At 44.4% G+C, this 17,823-nt stretch overlaps 1 protein-coding gene across 3 annotated transcripts in view; it reads right to left on the bottom strand.

Annotated features, from left to right (window-relative positions):
* LOC132537449 (phospholipase B1, membrane-associated-like) overlaps positions 1-17,823 on the bottom strand; it is a 46,753-nt gene that overhangs the window by 1,186 nt on the left and 27,744 nt on the right. For 2 of the 3 annotated variants that reach the window (XM_060186791.1, XM_060186793.1), the window contains 10 exons: positions 17,660-17,731; positions 16,649-16,687; positions 16,024-16,081; positions 14,676-14,734; positions 13,715-13,788; positions 13,161-13,204; positions 11,901-12,009; positions 2,540-2,591; positions 2,284-2,364; positions 871-936 (listed from right to left, as the gene is read on the bottom strand). In XM_060186791.1, coding sequence (XP_060042774.1) covers positions 871-936; positions 2,284-2,364; positions 2,540-2,591; positions 11,901-12,009; positions 13,161-13,204; positions 13,715-13,788; positions 14,676-14,734; positions 16,024-16,081; positions 16,649-16,687; positions 17,660-17,731 — 654 coding nt within the window. The remainder of the gene's footprint in view (positions 1-870; positions 937-2,283; positions 2,365-2,539; positions 2,592-11,900; positions 12,010-13,160; positions 13,205-13,714; positions 13,789-14,675; positions 14,735-16,023; positions 16,082-16,648; positions 16,688-17,659; positions 17,732-17,823) is intronic. The other variant, XM_060186792.1, reaches the window with a different exon arrangement.

The following is a 17,823-nucleotide window of genomic DNA, read 5'->3' as shown; positions in this document are numbered from 1 at the left end:
GTCTGGCGGCTCCTCCGGAAACACTGAGCTCAGCTGGGACCAGCTGTCTGTCAGGGAACTCGAGGCCCTTACCACAGATGCTGCTCTGCTGGGGACCTTGGTTCCAGACATGAGACCATAACTAATGTCACATCAGGCTCTGCTGAGCTGTGGTGGGTGAGTTCTGCTGAACAGGCCTGGGAGTCAGGACACCCCCTCCTGGGAAGCTGGAGCTGTTCCCTTTACCAGTGGGGGTGGAGGGGTAGGCCGTTGGGGTGGGGAGAGGGGTCCATGGGGTAGGGGGAGGGCAGAGGGTGGGGGAGAGAACATGCTACTTAGAACCAAAGAGGACCTGGCAGAGCTGAGGAGGTGGCTTAGTGCAACAGGCCTCTTGTGCCTGAGGTCTTGGGTTCCACACCCAGCATCACACAGAACGGCACAGCACTGCTCTGGCTCTTTTCCTACTACGTGCACACTACTGAAAATGGCAGGGTGGGGAGACGGGCTGTACACACGACCCTCAGCTCATAGTACAAGGTCCTGCCTGCCTGAAGGGCACCCAGCTGCCACCAGGGAGTGAATGAGGAAGGGACTGTTACACGTACTGCCTTCACCTCAGGAGAAAGGAAGAGAGAGAGGGAGAGAGAGACCCCAGAGCACTGCTCAACACTGCCTCCATTCCTTGGCTCAAGTCCAAGACATTTCAGGGCTGACTTCAAATGGAACAAGGTTTCCTAGAGGGTCAGCCCCACATCTGGAAGGGGAAGGACCCCGTGCCCTCAGCTCCCTCCTTCAGCAGAGGGAATGTTTCCAGCATCCTCTCCCCAGCCTGCCTTCCCTGCTCCAGCTCCAGACAGGAGCTATGTCCAGCTGGGAGACACTCCCACCCACCTGTGCTTGCAGGTAGTCCAAGCCGCTGCGGAGATGTCCCAGGAACTTTTCTGTGGTGTACTCTTGCTGGGCAGGGGCAGGAAGGAGAGAAGCAGAACTGGTTAGGGGAGATTACAGAGGGATAGTTTCCCCTTGTTTCTGGCTCTAGCTCCAACCTGTGTTCCAATGATCATGTCAGAACTGAGTGACTGACTACAGGCTGTGAGCCAAAAACAGCCAGCCAGGAGCCTGGACCTGCGCTCAAAGCTTTATTTCAGATGCTAGCATGATGCCAACCAGACTTCCCTGGACAGACAACTCCACCAATGTGTCCTGGAGCTCCAATTCCCCAGAGCCCCGCCCCACCAGGGAAAGAGAGAAGCAGGCTGGGAGTATGGATCAACCTGTCAACGCCCATGTTCAGTAGGGAAACAATTACGTCTGTAATTGTCTGGACCTTCCACAATTGTGCATCCCACAATGACTTTGGGTCCATACTCCCAGAGGGATAAAGAATAGGAAAGCTACCAGGGGAGGGGATGGGATACGGAGATCTGGTGGTGGGAACTGTGTGGAGTTGTACCCCTCTTATCCTATGGTTTTGTCAGTTTCCTTTTTTATAAATAAATAATTTTTAAAAAATAGAAAAAATAGGGAGTCAGGTGGTAGGGCAGCAGGTTAAGCGCACATGAAGCAAAGTACAAGGACCGGGTTAGGATCCCGGTTCGAGCCCCAGGCTCCCCACCTGCAGGAGAGTCGCTTCACAGGTGGTGAAGCAGGTCTGCAGGTGTCTATCTCTCTCTCTCCCTCTCTATCTTCCTCTCCTCTCTCCATTTCTCTCTGTCCTATCTAACAATGACAGCAATGACTACAACAACAATGAGAAAAACAACAATGGCAACAAAAGGGAAAATAAATTTAAAAAGAAAATGAAGAAAAAAAGATAAAGGATTAAAAAAAGGGAGAGTCATCCCTATCTAGCAAAGAGCCCCAGCAATAATCCAGGTGGCAATAACAACAACAATTAGTAGTAAAATCTGGTATGATGGGGGGAAGTCATTAATACAAACATCTGCTTTACAATAAAACCTAATTTACAATTTTCATCTTCTAAAAAAAAAAGCTTTATTTCAGTAACCAACAGGGGAGATCCATCTTTCTAACTGCTTGGGTCTTCTGTTTCTGAATTTTCAGGAGTTATAAGAGAGGGGAACATAAACACCATGTATCTGCCACTATTTGAGACACACAGGTAGATCCAGAAACCTGGTGGTCTGGGGCTAAGAAGCACTGTATGTACGCACACACACGTGTATATGTGTGAGCTTGGCTGGTGTGCACTTGCACACGCAGAGGCAGATGGACAATCCTTGAGTTGGCTCTTATTCTTTAAGAGAACCTCCGAGGTCAATCCCAGGACCCCTGCTCCACTACCTTATCAGTGCAGAAGTCACAGAAGTCGCTGTTTCCAATCAGCACTGTGATGACCTTCCAGTGGTCGGCGAGATTTATTCTCTGTGCAGGGGCAGAAAAGGCCAGCTTGTTATACGGGTTGCCTGCCCCTATAAAAATATAGAGGCTTGAATGCCTCTAATGACAGAGGGCTCATTGCCTTTCATGACAACCCATTTCATTTTGAAATAACTTTAGTAGGTTATCACTGTTACAAATAATCTTAAATTAGACTCACACTGTCATCAGTCATCTTCTGCACCAGAGTTTTGACTTGGTTCAAAAAATCCCTGAAAAGGAGAGCACTGCTGAGGGATAGGATCAAGTTTTTTTGTTTTCTCTTAAAGTATTAGTTTTCCTGGATAAGGGCAAGAGACCAGCATACTTTAATGATGGCCCTTTTGGTCACTACCAGGCCACCCCATTATCTGGGGCCCCAGTCAGGGAATCCTTGCATTCCCACAAAGACATGATGGGCCTAGCTCTCTCTCCACCATCAGACCCCTCTCTCCACCATCACTGGTCATCTCCATCAGGAACAACATCATAAACCCTCTTGTGGTCCTCTGCAGAACATTGCCCTTAATGTACAACAACAATGGTAGAAACTGCCCCACTCTCCAAAGAGAGGCTGGGTCAACATTACTCTGCTACTTGAGGAAGACATGTCCTGAAATGAGTACAGCCTAGAATGTTCCTAGTTATGACTATGGGATGCGAGCTCAGACTGACAGAGATGCAGAGGTTACACAAGCTCCAGTGCTAAATATGAATAGACATGGGCCCTCAGATCAGCGTGGTTACAGTTGATGGTACTTATATATTTTCCCCATATTTGGGAGCTTCTCTACCCTGATCAAGCTTTCTAGTCCTGCTCCCAACTGTGATACCACCTTAGCAGACAATATTCCTAGCCCACCTGCATGTTAGCCATTGAGCTCAGGAAAAATTTAGTAAAGTCATGGGTCCCTTGTAATATATTTCAATAGACTTCTTAGCTTCTTCCAACATGAAAACCCCAAATCTCATCTGCAATATTCTTACCTTTAGGTTCCTGGTTATTGAACACTTTGTTCAGCTTTATATCTTAATCCCTTACAGCCACCAAGTTGCAGATGCTACCATGATGCCAACCTGACTTTCCTGGGCAGATGACCTCACCAATGTACCTTGGAACCCCACCTACCCAGAGCTCTACCCCACTAAAGAAAGACAGAAACAGGCTAGGGGTATGGATCAACCTGTCATCACCCAGTCCAGCAAAGAAGCAATTGCAGAAGCCAGACCTTCCACCTTCTGCTCCATACACCCAGAGGGATAAAGAATAGGGAAACTTCCAATGGAAGACAGGGGATATGGAACCCTGGTGGTGGGAATTTTATGGAATTGTACCCATCTTATCCCAGAATCTTTTCAATCATATTAAATCACTAATTAAAAAATAGAATTAAAATAAGAATATACTTGCAGAACCAAAAAGAAAAAAAAAGTACTAGAGCTTTCTGTGGCATTAGCCCCACTGTATGTCATTGAGGCTCGAGGACAAAGAGCTACTAGCCTGTTCTGAAAATCATGAGAATAAATAACCCTTTGAAATGCCATCTGCATGTCAGACCTCAAATCCTTCATGGATCCTGCCAATTAAGTGTACTACTCATGGTCTCCTTTCTAGACCTCCATATGCTAAGTATCTTTTAGGCTCTGTGTTAGGGAACTGTTTCCTTTAAAGGACTGTTATAGATTCTGAAATCAGACCATTAAAGGATTTTTTTTTATGCTGTGCTAGTAGGTGAACTGAGGCTGTTACTTTTCTGTGATAGCACTCAGCAGTCTCCTGGCCTCTAATTTTTTACTTAGAGACACAGAAAGGACAGAGACCACAATACCTCTCCACCATCTAGGAAGTGTCCCCAGTACTGTCCATGGAGCTCCTATGTGCTGTCAGGGTTTGAATCCAAGATCTTACATATGGAAAGGTATTTGCTCTCCTGGGTGAACTATTTCCTGGCTCCCTGACCTATGAAAATTTTAACCACCCTCACACCCCACTTTTGAAATGTGATGCTGGGAAACAAATCCCTGGCCTTGCACATGCACTCTTCTGAAGAGCGGAAAATCTGAGAGTGAGTGAGAAGAGACCAAATGGTAATCAAACCTACCTGGCACTGGAGCAAAAACAGACACACAGACCACTGGGGTAGGACTGAGAGTCCAGAACTAAGGACTCTTTGTAGGACCTCTGAATGTGTAGGTTATTTATTTATTTATTTATTTATTTATTTATTTATTTTACAAGAGGGGCCCAAAACATTAAGTGGAGAAAGGACAGTCATTTCACCTGCATAAAAGTGAATTCCAGGGAGTCGGGCTGTAGCGCAGTGGGTTAAGCGCAGGTGGCGCAAAGCACAAGGACCGGCAGGCATAAGGATCCCGGTTCGAACCCCGGCTCCCCACCTGCAGGGGAGTCGCTTCACAGGCGGTGAAGCAGGTCTGCAGGTGTCTATCTTTCTCTCCTCCTCTGTCTTCCCCTCCTCTCTCCACTTCTCTCTGTCCTATCCAACAACGACAACAACAATAATAACTACAACAATAAAACAACAAGGGCAACAAAAGGGAATAAATAAATAAAATAAATATAAAAAAATTTTTTAAAAAATTGAATTCCAAATGTGTCAAAGATTTAGGTATTAGACCAGAAATCATCACATAACCACATATAGAGGAAAACACTGACAGAACTCTTTTCCATGTAAGTTTTCAAAACATCTTTGACTCAAGTCCAACAGCAAGGAAAACAAGAACAAAAATAAATCAAAGAGACTACATCAAACTGCAACACTTCTGCACAGAAAAAGGAACAATTACTAAAATACAGAGACTCTCAACAGTATGAGAGCTGATCTTTACATGCCATATAACAAAGGGCAAATATATAAGGAACTCATCAAACTTAGCAAGAAAAGAAATAAAAACTGGAGAAAGGATATGAACAGAATATTCACCAAAGAAAAGGCTCAAAGGATCAACAGACATATGCAAAGTATACTCAAAGTCACTGTCAGAGAAATGCAAATAAAGACAGCAGTAAGATAAAGCTTTACACCTGTGGGAATCACACATTAGAATGGGACTACATCAAATTACAAAGCTTCTACACATCGAAAGCAAACTATGCAAGGATAAGTAGCCAACCCCATAAGCGGGAAAATAGATTTGCACATCACACTATGACAAGAGATCGTTTGATTTATAGATCAAACATCGATAAAGGATCAACTAGGAATACCAACGGAAACCATCCGGGACCGAAACAAGACAGGACTAGACCGACTACAGGAACCCACCAGATCATCAGTGAGTGCAAGCACGTGTGGCTGGTGACAGAGAGGAGTCTAGGGAGAGATTAAGTGGCTGGTAACAGTCCAGCAGTTTATCAGTTGAGACACCACCTCCAGTCTGTTCCACCAACAAGGGGACAGCTGAAGGTAGGAGAGGACTCCCCGGAGTCTCACAAGTGCAACTCTGAGTCTCCATTGCTACTACCCTCAGAATCTGGAGCAATGGCAGGGAGGGACACCAGGGGACAGAAATCTAACCAGGAAACTCAGGAGAAGACCTATACCTCAGTGGCATACCTGTGAGGCTGTGAAAGTCTCTTTGCATAACCACTGGATTATCTCTGCCACACCCTGCCTTATCTCTTGGTCAGGAGTCAGTGATTAAGCTAAGAAGCCTACTGATAGTTTAAAAGCCCTCAGGCTCCCATAACCTACAGGGAAGGGAAAAAAAAAAGAGGCTTTTAAACCACTGAGCTCCAACTCAGGGATTAAAATACTATTGAAACAACTGTTAACTTCCACCACTGTGAACCCTTTAATTAACTTACTTAGACACCAGTCAATCCAGGCAATAGTGATCAGTAATTTAAAAAGTACTGAGAGAGGGAACTCATAACATAGTATATAAAATGGTTAAACCAACAAGAAGAAATATTGGAGAAACAAACCAGGACAAGAGTCCAGCTAAAAGCTGCCCAAAGGGTGACGAACAAAATAACGAGTTCAACATCCAAACACTAGCTAAGGAAATAATCACAGGAGTGAGTAAAGAATTTGAAAGAATTGTAACCAGAAATACAGGAACAACAAATGAGACTCTAGAAGAAAACACTAATTATCTCAAGGTTATTAGAGAGGTGAAAGCTGAAATAGCTGAGCTAAGAACACAACTAGCTAAACAAGCTAAAACAGTATCAGAACAGGGAAACAAAATAGATGAACTCCAGAAAACAAGTAGAGGGCAGAGAGAATAGAATCAATGAGGCTGACGACAGAATTAGCAAGATCGAGGACGAACTAGAGACAACTAAAAATTAAGTAAGAAATCTCAAAAAGAGAGTTAGAGATGCTGAAAACAACAACAGAGTCCTATGGGATGATTTCAAAAGAAACAATATATGCATTATTGGCTTACCAGAGGAAGAAAGAGAGGGAGAGGAAGAAAGCATTCTTCAGGACATAATAGCTGAAAACTTCTCTAGTCTAGACAACATCAAAGACATAAAGATTCAAGAAGCCCAGAGGGTCCCAAACAGAACTAACCCAGACTTAAAATTAGCTTTTGGAAATCATCAGGCAATACAGTAAGGTGTCAGGCTATAAAGTTAACATTCAAAAGTCAGTGGCATTCCTCTACGCAAACACTAAGTTAGAAGAAATTGAAATCCAGAACTCAGTTCCTTTTACTATAGCAACAAAAATAAAATATCTAGGAGTAAACATAACCAAAGTTGTGAAAGACTTGTATACTGAAAATTATGAGTCACTACTCAAGGAAATTGAAAAAGACACAAACAAGTGGAAAGATATTCCATGTTTATGGGTTGGAAGAATTAACATCATCAAAATGAATATACTACCTAGAGCCATACACAAATTTAATGCTATCCCCATCAAGATCCCAAGCACATTTTTTAGGAGAATAGAAAAAATGCTACAAATGTTTATATGGAACCAGAAAAGACCTAGAATTGCCAAAATAATTTTGAGAAAAAAGAACAGAACCGGAGGCATCACACTCCCAGATCTCAAATTATATTATAGGGCCATTGTCATCAAAACTGCTTGGTACTGGAACATGAACAGACACACTGACCAGTGGAATAGAATTGAGAGCCCGGAAGTGAGCCCCCACACCTATGGACATCTAATCTTTGACAAAGGGGCCCAGACTATTTAATGGGGAAAGCAGAGTCTCTTCAACAAATGGTGTTGGAAGCAATGGGTTGAAACATGCAGAAGAATGGAACTGAACCACTGTATTTCACCAAATACAAAAATAAATTCCAAGTGGATCAAGGACTTGGATGTTAGAACAAAAACTATCAGATACTTAAGAGGAAAATATTGGCAGAACTCTTTTCTGCATAAATTTTAAAGGTATCTTCAGTGAAACGAATTCAATTACAAAAAAGACTAAGGCAAGCATAAACTTATGGGACTACATCAAATTAAAAAGCTTCTTACATTGAAAGAAACCACTACCCAAACCAAGAGACCCCTCACAGAATGGGAGATATTTACATGCCATACATCAGACAAGAGTTTAATAACCAACATATATAAAGAGTTTGCCAAACTCAACAACAAGACAACAAATAACCCCATCCAAAAATGGGGGGAGGACATGGACAGAATATTCACCACAGAAGAGATCCAAAAGGCCAAGAAACACATGAAAAAATGCTCCAAGTCTCTGATTGTCAAAGAAATGCAAATAAAGACAACAATGAGATACCACTTCACTCCTGTGAGAATGTCATACATCAGAAAAGGCAACAGCAGCAAATGCTGGAGAGGGTGTGGCGTCAAAGGAACCCTCCTACACTGCTGGTGGGAATGTAAATTGGTCCAACCTCTGTGGAGAATAGTCTGGAGAACTCTCAGAAGGCTAGAAATGGACCTACCCTATGATCCTGCAATTCCTCTCCTGGGGATATATTCTAAGGAACCCAACACATCCATCCAAAAAGATCTGTGTACACCTATGTTCTTGGCAGCACAATTTTTAATAGCCAAAACCTTGAAGCAACCCAGGTGTCCAACAACAGATGAATGGCTGAGCAAGTTGTGGTATATATACACAATGGAATACTACTCAGGAGCTGTAAAAAATGGTGACTTCACCGTTTTCAGCTGATCTTGGATGGACCTTGAAAAATTCATGTTAAGTTAAATAAGTCAGAAACGGAAGGATGAATATGGGATTATCTCATTCTCAGGAAGAAGTTGAAAAACAAGATCAGAAAGAAAAAAAACCAAAAGCACAAGTAGAACCTGAAATGGAATTGGCGTATTGAACCAAAGTAAAAGACTCTGGGGTGGGTGGGTGGGAAGAATACAGGTCCAAGAAGGATGACAGAGGACCTAGTGGGGGTTGTATTGTTATATGGGAAACTGGGGAATGTTATGCATGCACAAAATATTGTATTTACTGTTGAATGTAAAACATTAATTCCCCAATAAAGAAATTTTAAAAAATAAAAAAATAGGGAGTCGGGCTGTAGCGCAGCAGGTTAAGCGCAGGTGGCGCAAAGCACAAGGACCGGCATAAGGATCCCGGTTCCAACCCCGGCTCCCCACCTGCAGGGGAGTCGCTTCACAGGCGGTGAAGCAGGTCTGCAGGTGTCTATCTTTCTCTCCTCCTCTCTGTCTTCCCCTCCTCTCTCCATTTCTCCCTGTCCTATCCAACAACAATAATAACTACAACAATAAAAAAACAACAAGGGCAACAAAAGGGAATAAATAAATAAAATAAAATATATTTAAAAATTTAAAATACAAAAATAAAATAAAAAACATCTATAAAGAATTGCTGTAGTCAGGCCACCTCATCACCTGAGGTCCCAGTCATAGAATCCTTAGATTCACATACAGATACTCTGCCACTCGAGGAAGACTGGTCCTGTAATGAGTGTAGCCTAGAATGTTCTCATTGGGACCTGGAACTCTAAGGTCAGACTGACAAGGACTTTGAAGTTATACAAGCCCCTGTGCTATGAATATACATGGATCACAGCTCAGACAGATGTAGTAAACAGTTAATTATATTTACATGATCTCTTCAAATTTGGGAGCTACTCTCTGTCCTAACTCGGCTTTCAAGTTCTATTTTCTACTGTGATATCATCCTCCCAGACAGTATTTTCAGTCCACCTCCATGGCACTGTTCTGCTTATCTGAGAGGGAAGATAAAAAAAAAAAAATAAGTACACTTGGAAGTAGTAATAAGTAATAAGTATAGGTGTGACTTAGAAAGGAAGGTAGGGTAATAAAAGTGAGTAAAAATAAGCAAAAAAAATTTATATATAGTCAACCTGTATCTATGACCTTGGAAGAACTATGGCACTTTCCATGGGGACACAGAACTCTAGTGGTGGGAATGGCGTGTAGTTATATCTGTATTATCTTATAAGTTTTCAAATCACTATTAAATTATTAAAATAAAAAGAACTGATATAGCTCAATAAAGGGAAAAATAAAAGTAACCCAATAAAAATGAGGGCCAAAAAACTAAACAGTTTTCTAAAAAAGAAATGCACATGACTCATAGACATACACATGAAGAAATGGTCTACTTCACTCATCATTATAGAAATGCAAAGTAAAACTACACTGAGACACCATCTCACACCTGAGAGAATGTTGGAGAGGTTGTGGAGAAAAGGAACTTTGTTACACTGCTGGCGGGAAGGCAAACTAGTATTACCCTTTTGGAACACTACATGGAGAGTCCTTGAATAAAAATGGAATTAACTTATGCCCCAACAATACCTCACTTGAGCATTTACCCAACTAACACTCATACACTAATTTGAAAGGACATATATACCCCTATGTTCATGGCTGATTATTCAAAATATCCAAAAACTAGAAGCAGCCTAAAGAAGTTATGGGATATACACTATCTGGACTACTACTACTCTGCAATCGAAAAGGACAATATCGTGTCCTTTGGGACAAAATGTATGGAAATGGAGGTGATTAAGCTTAGCAAAATAAGAGATGAAATAGAACTAGCAGATGGTTTCACTCATATATGGAATCTAGAGAACTTATACACATGAGCTTTCCAAAAAAAAAAAAAAAAGCGGTAAGCAAATTGTTTCTAAGACTTTGTGAGAACTCTGGTGATTATCTTTGGGAGGTGGAAGTGTGGAGACACTGAACTCTGGTGGTGGGCATGGTGTGTAACTATACCCTGTAATCTTACAATCTTGTAACCTACTATTAATCACAAATAAAAAATGGAAAGGAAAAAAAAGCTGGACCTGGAGGTGATTATGCTTAGTGAAGCAGAGAAGTGGGGAAAGACAAGTATCAGTGGTTTTACTCCTACATGAAATATACAGTGAGAGGGAAGGGAGGTTGGGTTGTAGAGGCTACGGGGTCATAGGAGAGTTATAAGGCTATAAGGGTTACAAGGAGGGGAAGGGAAGAGAAAGCAAGTAATAAGAGGAGGTATAGAAGGAAGAGGAGGAGGAGCCCAATCAATGGTGGTTATCACAATGGGGCCATATATCCCTGAAGGTGAGTGTGGTATAGAATAAACCCCTGTAACCTGGTTAGGGGAGGACATTAGATTGTTATGTGGAAAACTGAGAAATTTTTTAAACTGTGAAAATTTTAAAACTGCATTTTACTGTTGGCTGTAAACCATTAACTCCTCCCCCATAAAGAAAAAAATGAAAGAATATACCCCTGTAATCTTAAAAATTTATAAGCTAATAATAAACCAACAATAAAATTATATTAATTTTAAATATGAAAATAGAGCCTGTTGCATGCAAGTTGGGCACTTTACACAGCTAAGCCACCTCCTGGCACTCAGCTTTATGTGCCATCCATGACAGGCAGAGGGGCAGAGCACAGCCTGCTGTCCCAGAGGCCTCTCAGGCTACAGAAGTACCATCCTTTTTGCTGGCGCTTGCTGATACTTAAGGTGGAATGACCTACTGTGAGGTTTTACAGTCTCTCTCTCTCTCTTTTAAATTTTTATTTCTAAAAAGGGAACACTGACAGAAACCATAGGATAAGAGGGGTACAACTCCACACAGTTCCCACCACCAGAACTCCATATCCCACCCCCTCCCCTGATAGCTTTCCTATTCTTTATCCCTCTGGGAGTATGGACCCAGGATCGTTATGGGGTATAGAAGGTGGAATGTCTGGATATTCTGTAATTGCTTCCCCAACTAAAATAGGCCTACTAACTATCTACAAAATGGAGACCTCCAAATTCTCATCTGCACTATTCCAGCCTTTAGGTTCATGATTAGTCAACAATTTGTTTAGCTTTATTTTAACATATTAACTCTTCTTTCAGCAACCAGGTTCTAGATGCTACTGCGTCCAAGTTCAGACCCACTGTCCTCCCTGCCGGGATCATAGACACGGGGGGAGCAGACAGCCATTCACTCCCCTGCTGTCAGTGGGTCTATAACTCCTTTGCCTATACGGGGTCAGCACAAAGACTCAAAGGGGATTCTGTGCCTCCCAGTCCCTCGCCCCCGGACCCTCCCCGCTCCCCAAATGTCATACTTAGCCTGTGCTCTAGGAACAGCCTGGTTGAGGAATGCATCCCCACTGCTAGCTTCGCCGGTGTTCACTGCAAAGCCCAACAGATTTTTATTGAACTCCCGGATGATATCTGGAAAAGGAATGGTGAACAGACCACAGGGTTCAGGACAGCGGGATAAGGCATCTTCTCTGCTATGGGAACCCCAAATTGGGCTGTGTGATCACCCTCCTAGAGCCCCAGAAGAGGGAATCATGGCAAGAAAGGCAGTGGAGCAAGTATCCAACAGGAGCTGGACTCTCTTGCTTAGAGTGACTTGCTAACAAGCTGGACTAAGGCAGCAAGAAGAGGTGTTCACTTTAGGGGATACCTCTGAGGGGTCTTCTGTGCACAGTTCCCCCCACTTTTTAGAGAGAGGGAAGAGAGAGAAAGAAGAGACACTACTCCATTGTTCTACCACCCATGGTTCCTCCCATTACCATAGCGGTTCAAACCAGGACTATCTCTGCCCATCTCATTTCCTCTTTTAAGATTCACAGTACAGCAAATACTGTATCTCATTTGACTGTCTCAAGAGCTCTGAGTCATTGAAGTGGCCCAAGGTCACCTGGTTAGCACAAAGAAGGGCCAGGGTGTAAACCCAAGCCTCCAGGCTCCAAATACAGTGCTCACTGCATCCCTTCTGCTGCCTGCCACGCATGCCTCCTGTTTCAGGAGCTGATGTCCTTTCCTCCTCTCCTGGCTGAGAGCTGCTCTCACAAAGCTGGGACTCAGAGGGAACAAGTGAACTGACTTGAACTGCCCCTGCAGCTACAGACAGACTATGACCCACATAGTCAACGACTGCCACCTCTCGAGATTCAAAGGAGGTCTCGAAACTTTACATCAGGCTCAACCTGACGCTGCTGACTGGCTATGGAAGAAGGGCAAATGCTAGAAGAAGAAGAAGAAGAAGAAGAAGAAGAAGAAGAAGGAGAAGGAGAAGGAGAAGGAGAAGGAGAAGGAGAAGGAGAAGGAGAAGGAGAAGGAGAAGGAGAAGGAGAAGGAGAAGGAGAAGGAGAAGGAGAAGGAGAAGGAGAAGGAGAAGGAGAAGGAGAAGGAGAAGGAGAAGGAGAAGGAGAAGGAGAAGGAGAAGGAGAAGGAGAAGGAGAAGGAGAAGGAGAAGGAGAAGGAGAAGGAGAAGGAGAAGGAGAAGAAGAAGAAGAAGAAGAAGAAGAAGAAGAAGAAGAAGAAGAAGAAGAAGAAGAAGAAGTGAACTGACTTCAGCCCCCAGTGGTTCTTACTTGGTAAAGTGGTCACATTCACCAGGCTGCCATCCCCTCCACCACTGTAGGAATGAGCACCGCAGTGAGAGGCTGAGTCAGTAATTAAGCTTCACAGAAGGGCACCTCCACTTTCCTAGTTTACATTTCTTGGGGCCTGAGGGATTCTAGAAATTTTCATTTTATTTTAATCAGGAAGGGTGGCAGTCAGGGATATAAACACAGGGCCACGGGCATGCAATTTATGTGCTTTACCCCTGAGATCAATGAGCAGTAGCCGTTATGAAGATTTAAATTTTCAACAGATGTCAGAACTTAGAACTTAGCTGGGCTTCAGTTTGATTTAAATCTTTGATTTTTTTTCACTCTGCATGAAGCTACAGTTTTAATTGCTTCAGATACCCATACACCTATCACAGGGAGATGAGGGGTTGTATCTATGTAACAACTGGACTACAGACCACTAGCCATTCAGTAAAAAAACATAAAAATTATCAACTACAAAAAAAAAAAAATCCCACCTCACTGGATCTCTGGAGGTGAGCCCAAGGACAGGAGTCAAAGTTGAATATTACCTAAATGATAGTCCCCGAAACTGTGTTTCCATACCAGAGAGATTGCCTGGTCTGGTAACAATTCCACTGCCAGCCTTTGAAAAATAAATCAAATGCCACAGGTAAATCAGCAAGTCAGAGAAAATAGAGACTGTGACTCTATCTTGGCCCCAGTGCATTAAAGGTGGCAAGATGAGAGCCCTGGGCTGGAGGGCCAGTACTACCCTCTTCCCCCCAGAGATGACACAACTCAATTGTCTGTGGCTACAGCACAGCTCCTGCCTCATGGAATCCTTTGTCCACCTCACAGATAATTTTGATGCCCAAACTGGATCACAGTAGTTTAAAAGTTGTTAAAGACTAGAGGTGCTTTATAAATGTGAGACACCATTATCTATTACTACTTCCAGCATTGTGCTGAGTTCATGAGAAACAAAGAGCAAGCCCAGAGACTGGATCTGACCCTTGTGGACAGATTTCTCAGAAACTGCTCATTTCTCCTCTTTTCCCCATTCTTACAGGCAAGCTCATGTCCTTAGACATGTTGCCAGAAAGTAGTCATCCTGCATGGTCAATAGTCCTATTTCTTGGAACTTAGCAGCAAAGCTGTAGCCTTGTGGTGTCTCTGACACTTCTGAGCAAATGCAAAGAGGAAACAGATGCAAAGGTCTGTGCTGCTCAGAAAGCATGAAGCCTAAGGGAGAAGGGTGTCCACACAGGTCAGTTTGGGACATTTTTGAGTCCTCATGACATTGAATATGTTATATATATATATATATTTTTTTTTTGAGCTATCAAAAAAAAAGTTTGCTCTGGAAAGACCTTCCTTAAACACCTAATTGAAAAAGTGGCTGTGAAAAAACAAATGGTCACCCTTGAACTAACAAAGCCCAGGGAGGTGAAGAAATGCAATGCAGACCTTAGCATTAGCAGAATGAGGACCTGTTCTGACCCCCTACCCCCAGGGCCCAAGAGTTCTTACAGTCAGAGAATCTCCCAAAGCAGCCACGACATCGATGTCTGCAGGTGTCAGGGCATGCACTGCAAAGACAGATGGACATGCCCGAGCCTGAAGGAGTCAGTCAGAGGCAGAGACTAGCTTTTCTCCCTATGTAAGACCATAAACACACTCTGCACGTACATGTATTGCCTCAGAGAAACAGCTGATTGAATTTTCCCATAAGAGACATCAGAGGAGAGAGGACCTGAGAGGGAGAACAGATGGGGGGTAGGAGGGAGGGCAGAGTGTGATCCTACCCCTGTAGGGCCAGTGACCACTTGGAGGGCCAGTTGTGGTGTGAGTGCCTGACCATCTGGAAGGAGGTGAAGAGCATGCTGTGCAGCTCACTTAGAATTTGCTCCTGGGGGGGGGGGGCAGATGGTGGTGCACTTGGCTGAGTGCACATGTTACAGTGCGCAAGGACCCAGGTTTGAGCCCCCAGTCCCCACCTGCAGGGGGAATCTTCACAAGTGGTGAAGCAGGGCCACAGGTGTCTCTCTCCCTCGCTATCACCCCCTTCCCTCTCAATTTCTGGCTGTCTCTGTCCAACAAATAAAGATTTAAAAAATTAAAATAAAAAAGAATTCGCTCCTGGGGGCTGGGGGGGGGTGGTGCGACAGTCCCCCTGCACATTGCCATGTGCAAGGACCAGGGTTCCAGCCCCACTCCCCATCTGCAGGTGGGAAGCATCACGAGCAGTGAAACAAGTCTGCAGGTGCCTATCTTCTTTTGTCCCTATCTAGCTCCCTACTCCCTTCTCAATTTCTCTCTTCTACAAATAGAACAGAAAGAATGGGAAAATAATGGCCACTAGGAGTGGTAGATTTGTAGAGCAGACACCAAGCCCCAGTGATAACAAAACAAAACAAACAAAAACAAACCAAAAATCCCTGGTGGCAATAAAAATAAAGAATTTAGTCCTGATTGGAACCAAGATATGATCATGTCAGAGAACTGCCTCTAGCTGCAGAATTCAGGGAACTTTGTAGTGTGACTGTTGAAGGCAGGGATGGAAAACCCTGGGGCCACCCATAAGCACCTATGACCTGTAGAGCTGACACCCCCACTTTTGGGTTGCAGTGGGGTTACATCACAAGGCTTAGCCAAAGTGGGAAGCCCGCAGGCCACAGGGCCCCACCACTTATGCCTGCTGGCTGGGCCAGCTTGGGGCCTGCTGGGCAAGACACTGCCACGGGGTCTATGGTGCAAGGGGAGGGGCAGAACAGGGATTGCTCTAGGAGAACACAGGGAGCAAGCAGTGTTACTGAGCATATGGAACCTCTTGGCTGAAGCTTTGTTGTGGAGGAGCACAGGGAGTCAGGGGGCTCACCTGAGGAGGGATTGGTGGGAGAAGGAAAGTTCCTGCATTGCAGAAGGGTCCCAGATATCTGAATGGAGACAATGAACAGCAGAATCTCAGCTTGAAGGGAACAAGAGAGGCTGGCAGTCATCAGTCTCATTATAGAGCTGAATCCACAGACTCCAAGGCCACACCCTGGGGAGGGACCAAGGACACGTGAAGAAGGTTCCCTAGGTGCTTCTGAATGCCAGTCAGGTAGGCATCTAGGAATCCTAGCTCAACCCCCTCCATTGGCCAGTGTAAAATCATTCTTATTGACAAAAGGCAGCCTATCCAGCCCTCACTTCTGCAGCCGCGTGATGAGGGAGGCTGCCTACACTCATGGATGTCTTTAGAAAGACTGCAATTTGACCTGGGAGCTCCCCACCTGCCTCTGGGCTGTTCTCTCTGGTACCTGCTCTGCCCTTTGCCATCTCGAGATGTGAGTGAGTGACCACTATAATGGAGCCTGAACCCCCCAGATGGTCCACAGACATTCCTGTCTGCAGTCCTCTAACAGACAACCCCCCACCACCACACACACACACTGCAGAGCCAGACCCAAGGTAGCCCACTGCATCTGCCGGTGGACTAAATGAAAGTAACAAGCAGGTACCTCTATGCTATTTCCGTAGGTTCTCAAAAACTGATTGTCCTGTAAGAAGATGAGAGACAGTGCATCCAACTCTGCCGTATTAACATTTCCCACCTCCCCTGCTCTACCTATCCAAGCAGCCCCCCATTCACCAGGATAACCCTGGGTGCATTCTCTCTCTCTCTCCATATATATATATATATATATATATATACACATATTAATTACTGGGGCATTCTCTGCAAACCCCTACTAGCATAGAAAAGCAAAATTAAGTGAGTGTCAAGAATGAAGCTCTCTTAGAATAACTATGTCATTCTCTCTCTCTCTCTTACACAGGCCCCTCCAACACAGTACATGCTCCCCACTCCCCTGTCCCATTCTAAGTTGGTCAGGGTTTATTCCTTCCCAGGTCCTCAGAAATCCTACCTCACCCAAACCCTGCTCAGTGGTTCCCAGTCTTGGGCACTGAGGATTCTTGGGGGCAGGGGAGGAGTTCACAGAGGTGGGGGCGTTAATGCTAAACCCTGAGACTTTATCTGACAATGGGCAAGTCAGTTTGGGAATCTGGTTCTAATCTGCCTCCTAGTTAATGTTTCTAGTTCTGGCTCTCCTTGCACCACAACCACACCCACCTCCATCCTAGCAGCTGTTGCTCCAGATGTCAGATCCCTGTCCTTTGCCTATTCTGCCAGGGAGACTACACAGGAGACAGGGTGACCTTGACCCCCTAGACTGGACTTATTAGAATGAGTGTGGGGAGGTGGGGGTGGCGACTCTCAACTTTTTTCTTCCTGACTAAAGAACCACATGCTTCTCAGACATCTGAGACTGCCAGCCCTCACTATCTAATCTGGTAGGGCAAGGACTGCTTAACTCAAGTCTTGATTGGATAAATAGGTAAAGAAAATGGGGATGGGGATGGGGGACGCCTGGAAAGAAGTGACCTGAGAGTCCTTCATGAGAGACTTTGAAGGGGTGGGGAAGTTGTTTTAGGGAAAGACCAGGGCAAGGACATGCTTTTCGCTCTACCTCGTCTGGACACTTCAGGTCGACAGACTCCTGTAAATCATACCGTGTAGGCCTCTTGTGGATGGGCTCCAGCTAGACCAAGAAGCAGGAAGGGAAAATGAGACATGAGACAGAGTTGACCAGAAGATAAACGCTGACATATGGGGTCAGGTCTGGAGAAAGGG

This window comes from Erinaceus europaeus, chromosome 3 (assembly GCF_950295315.1).
Source record: "Erinaceus europaeus chromosome 3, mEriEur2.1, whole genome shotgun sequence".
In the NCBI taxonomy this organism is placed as follows: Eukaryota; Metazoa; Chordata; class Mammalia; order Eulipotyphla; family Erinaceidae; genus Erinaceus; species Erinaceus europaeus.
This window is presented reverse-complemented; position numbering and strand designations above follow the sequence as displayed.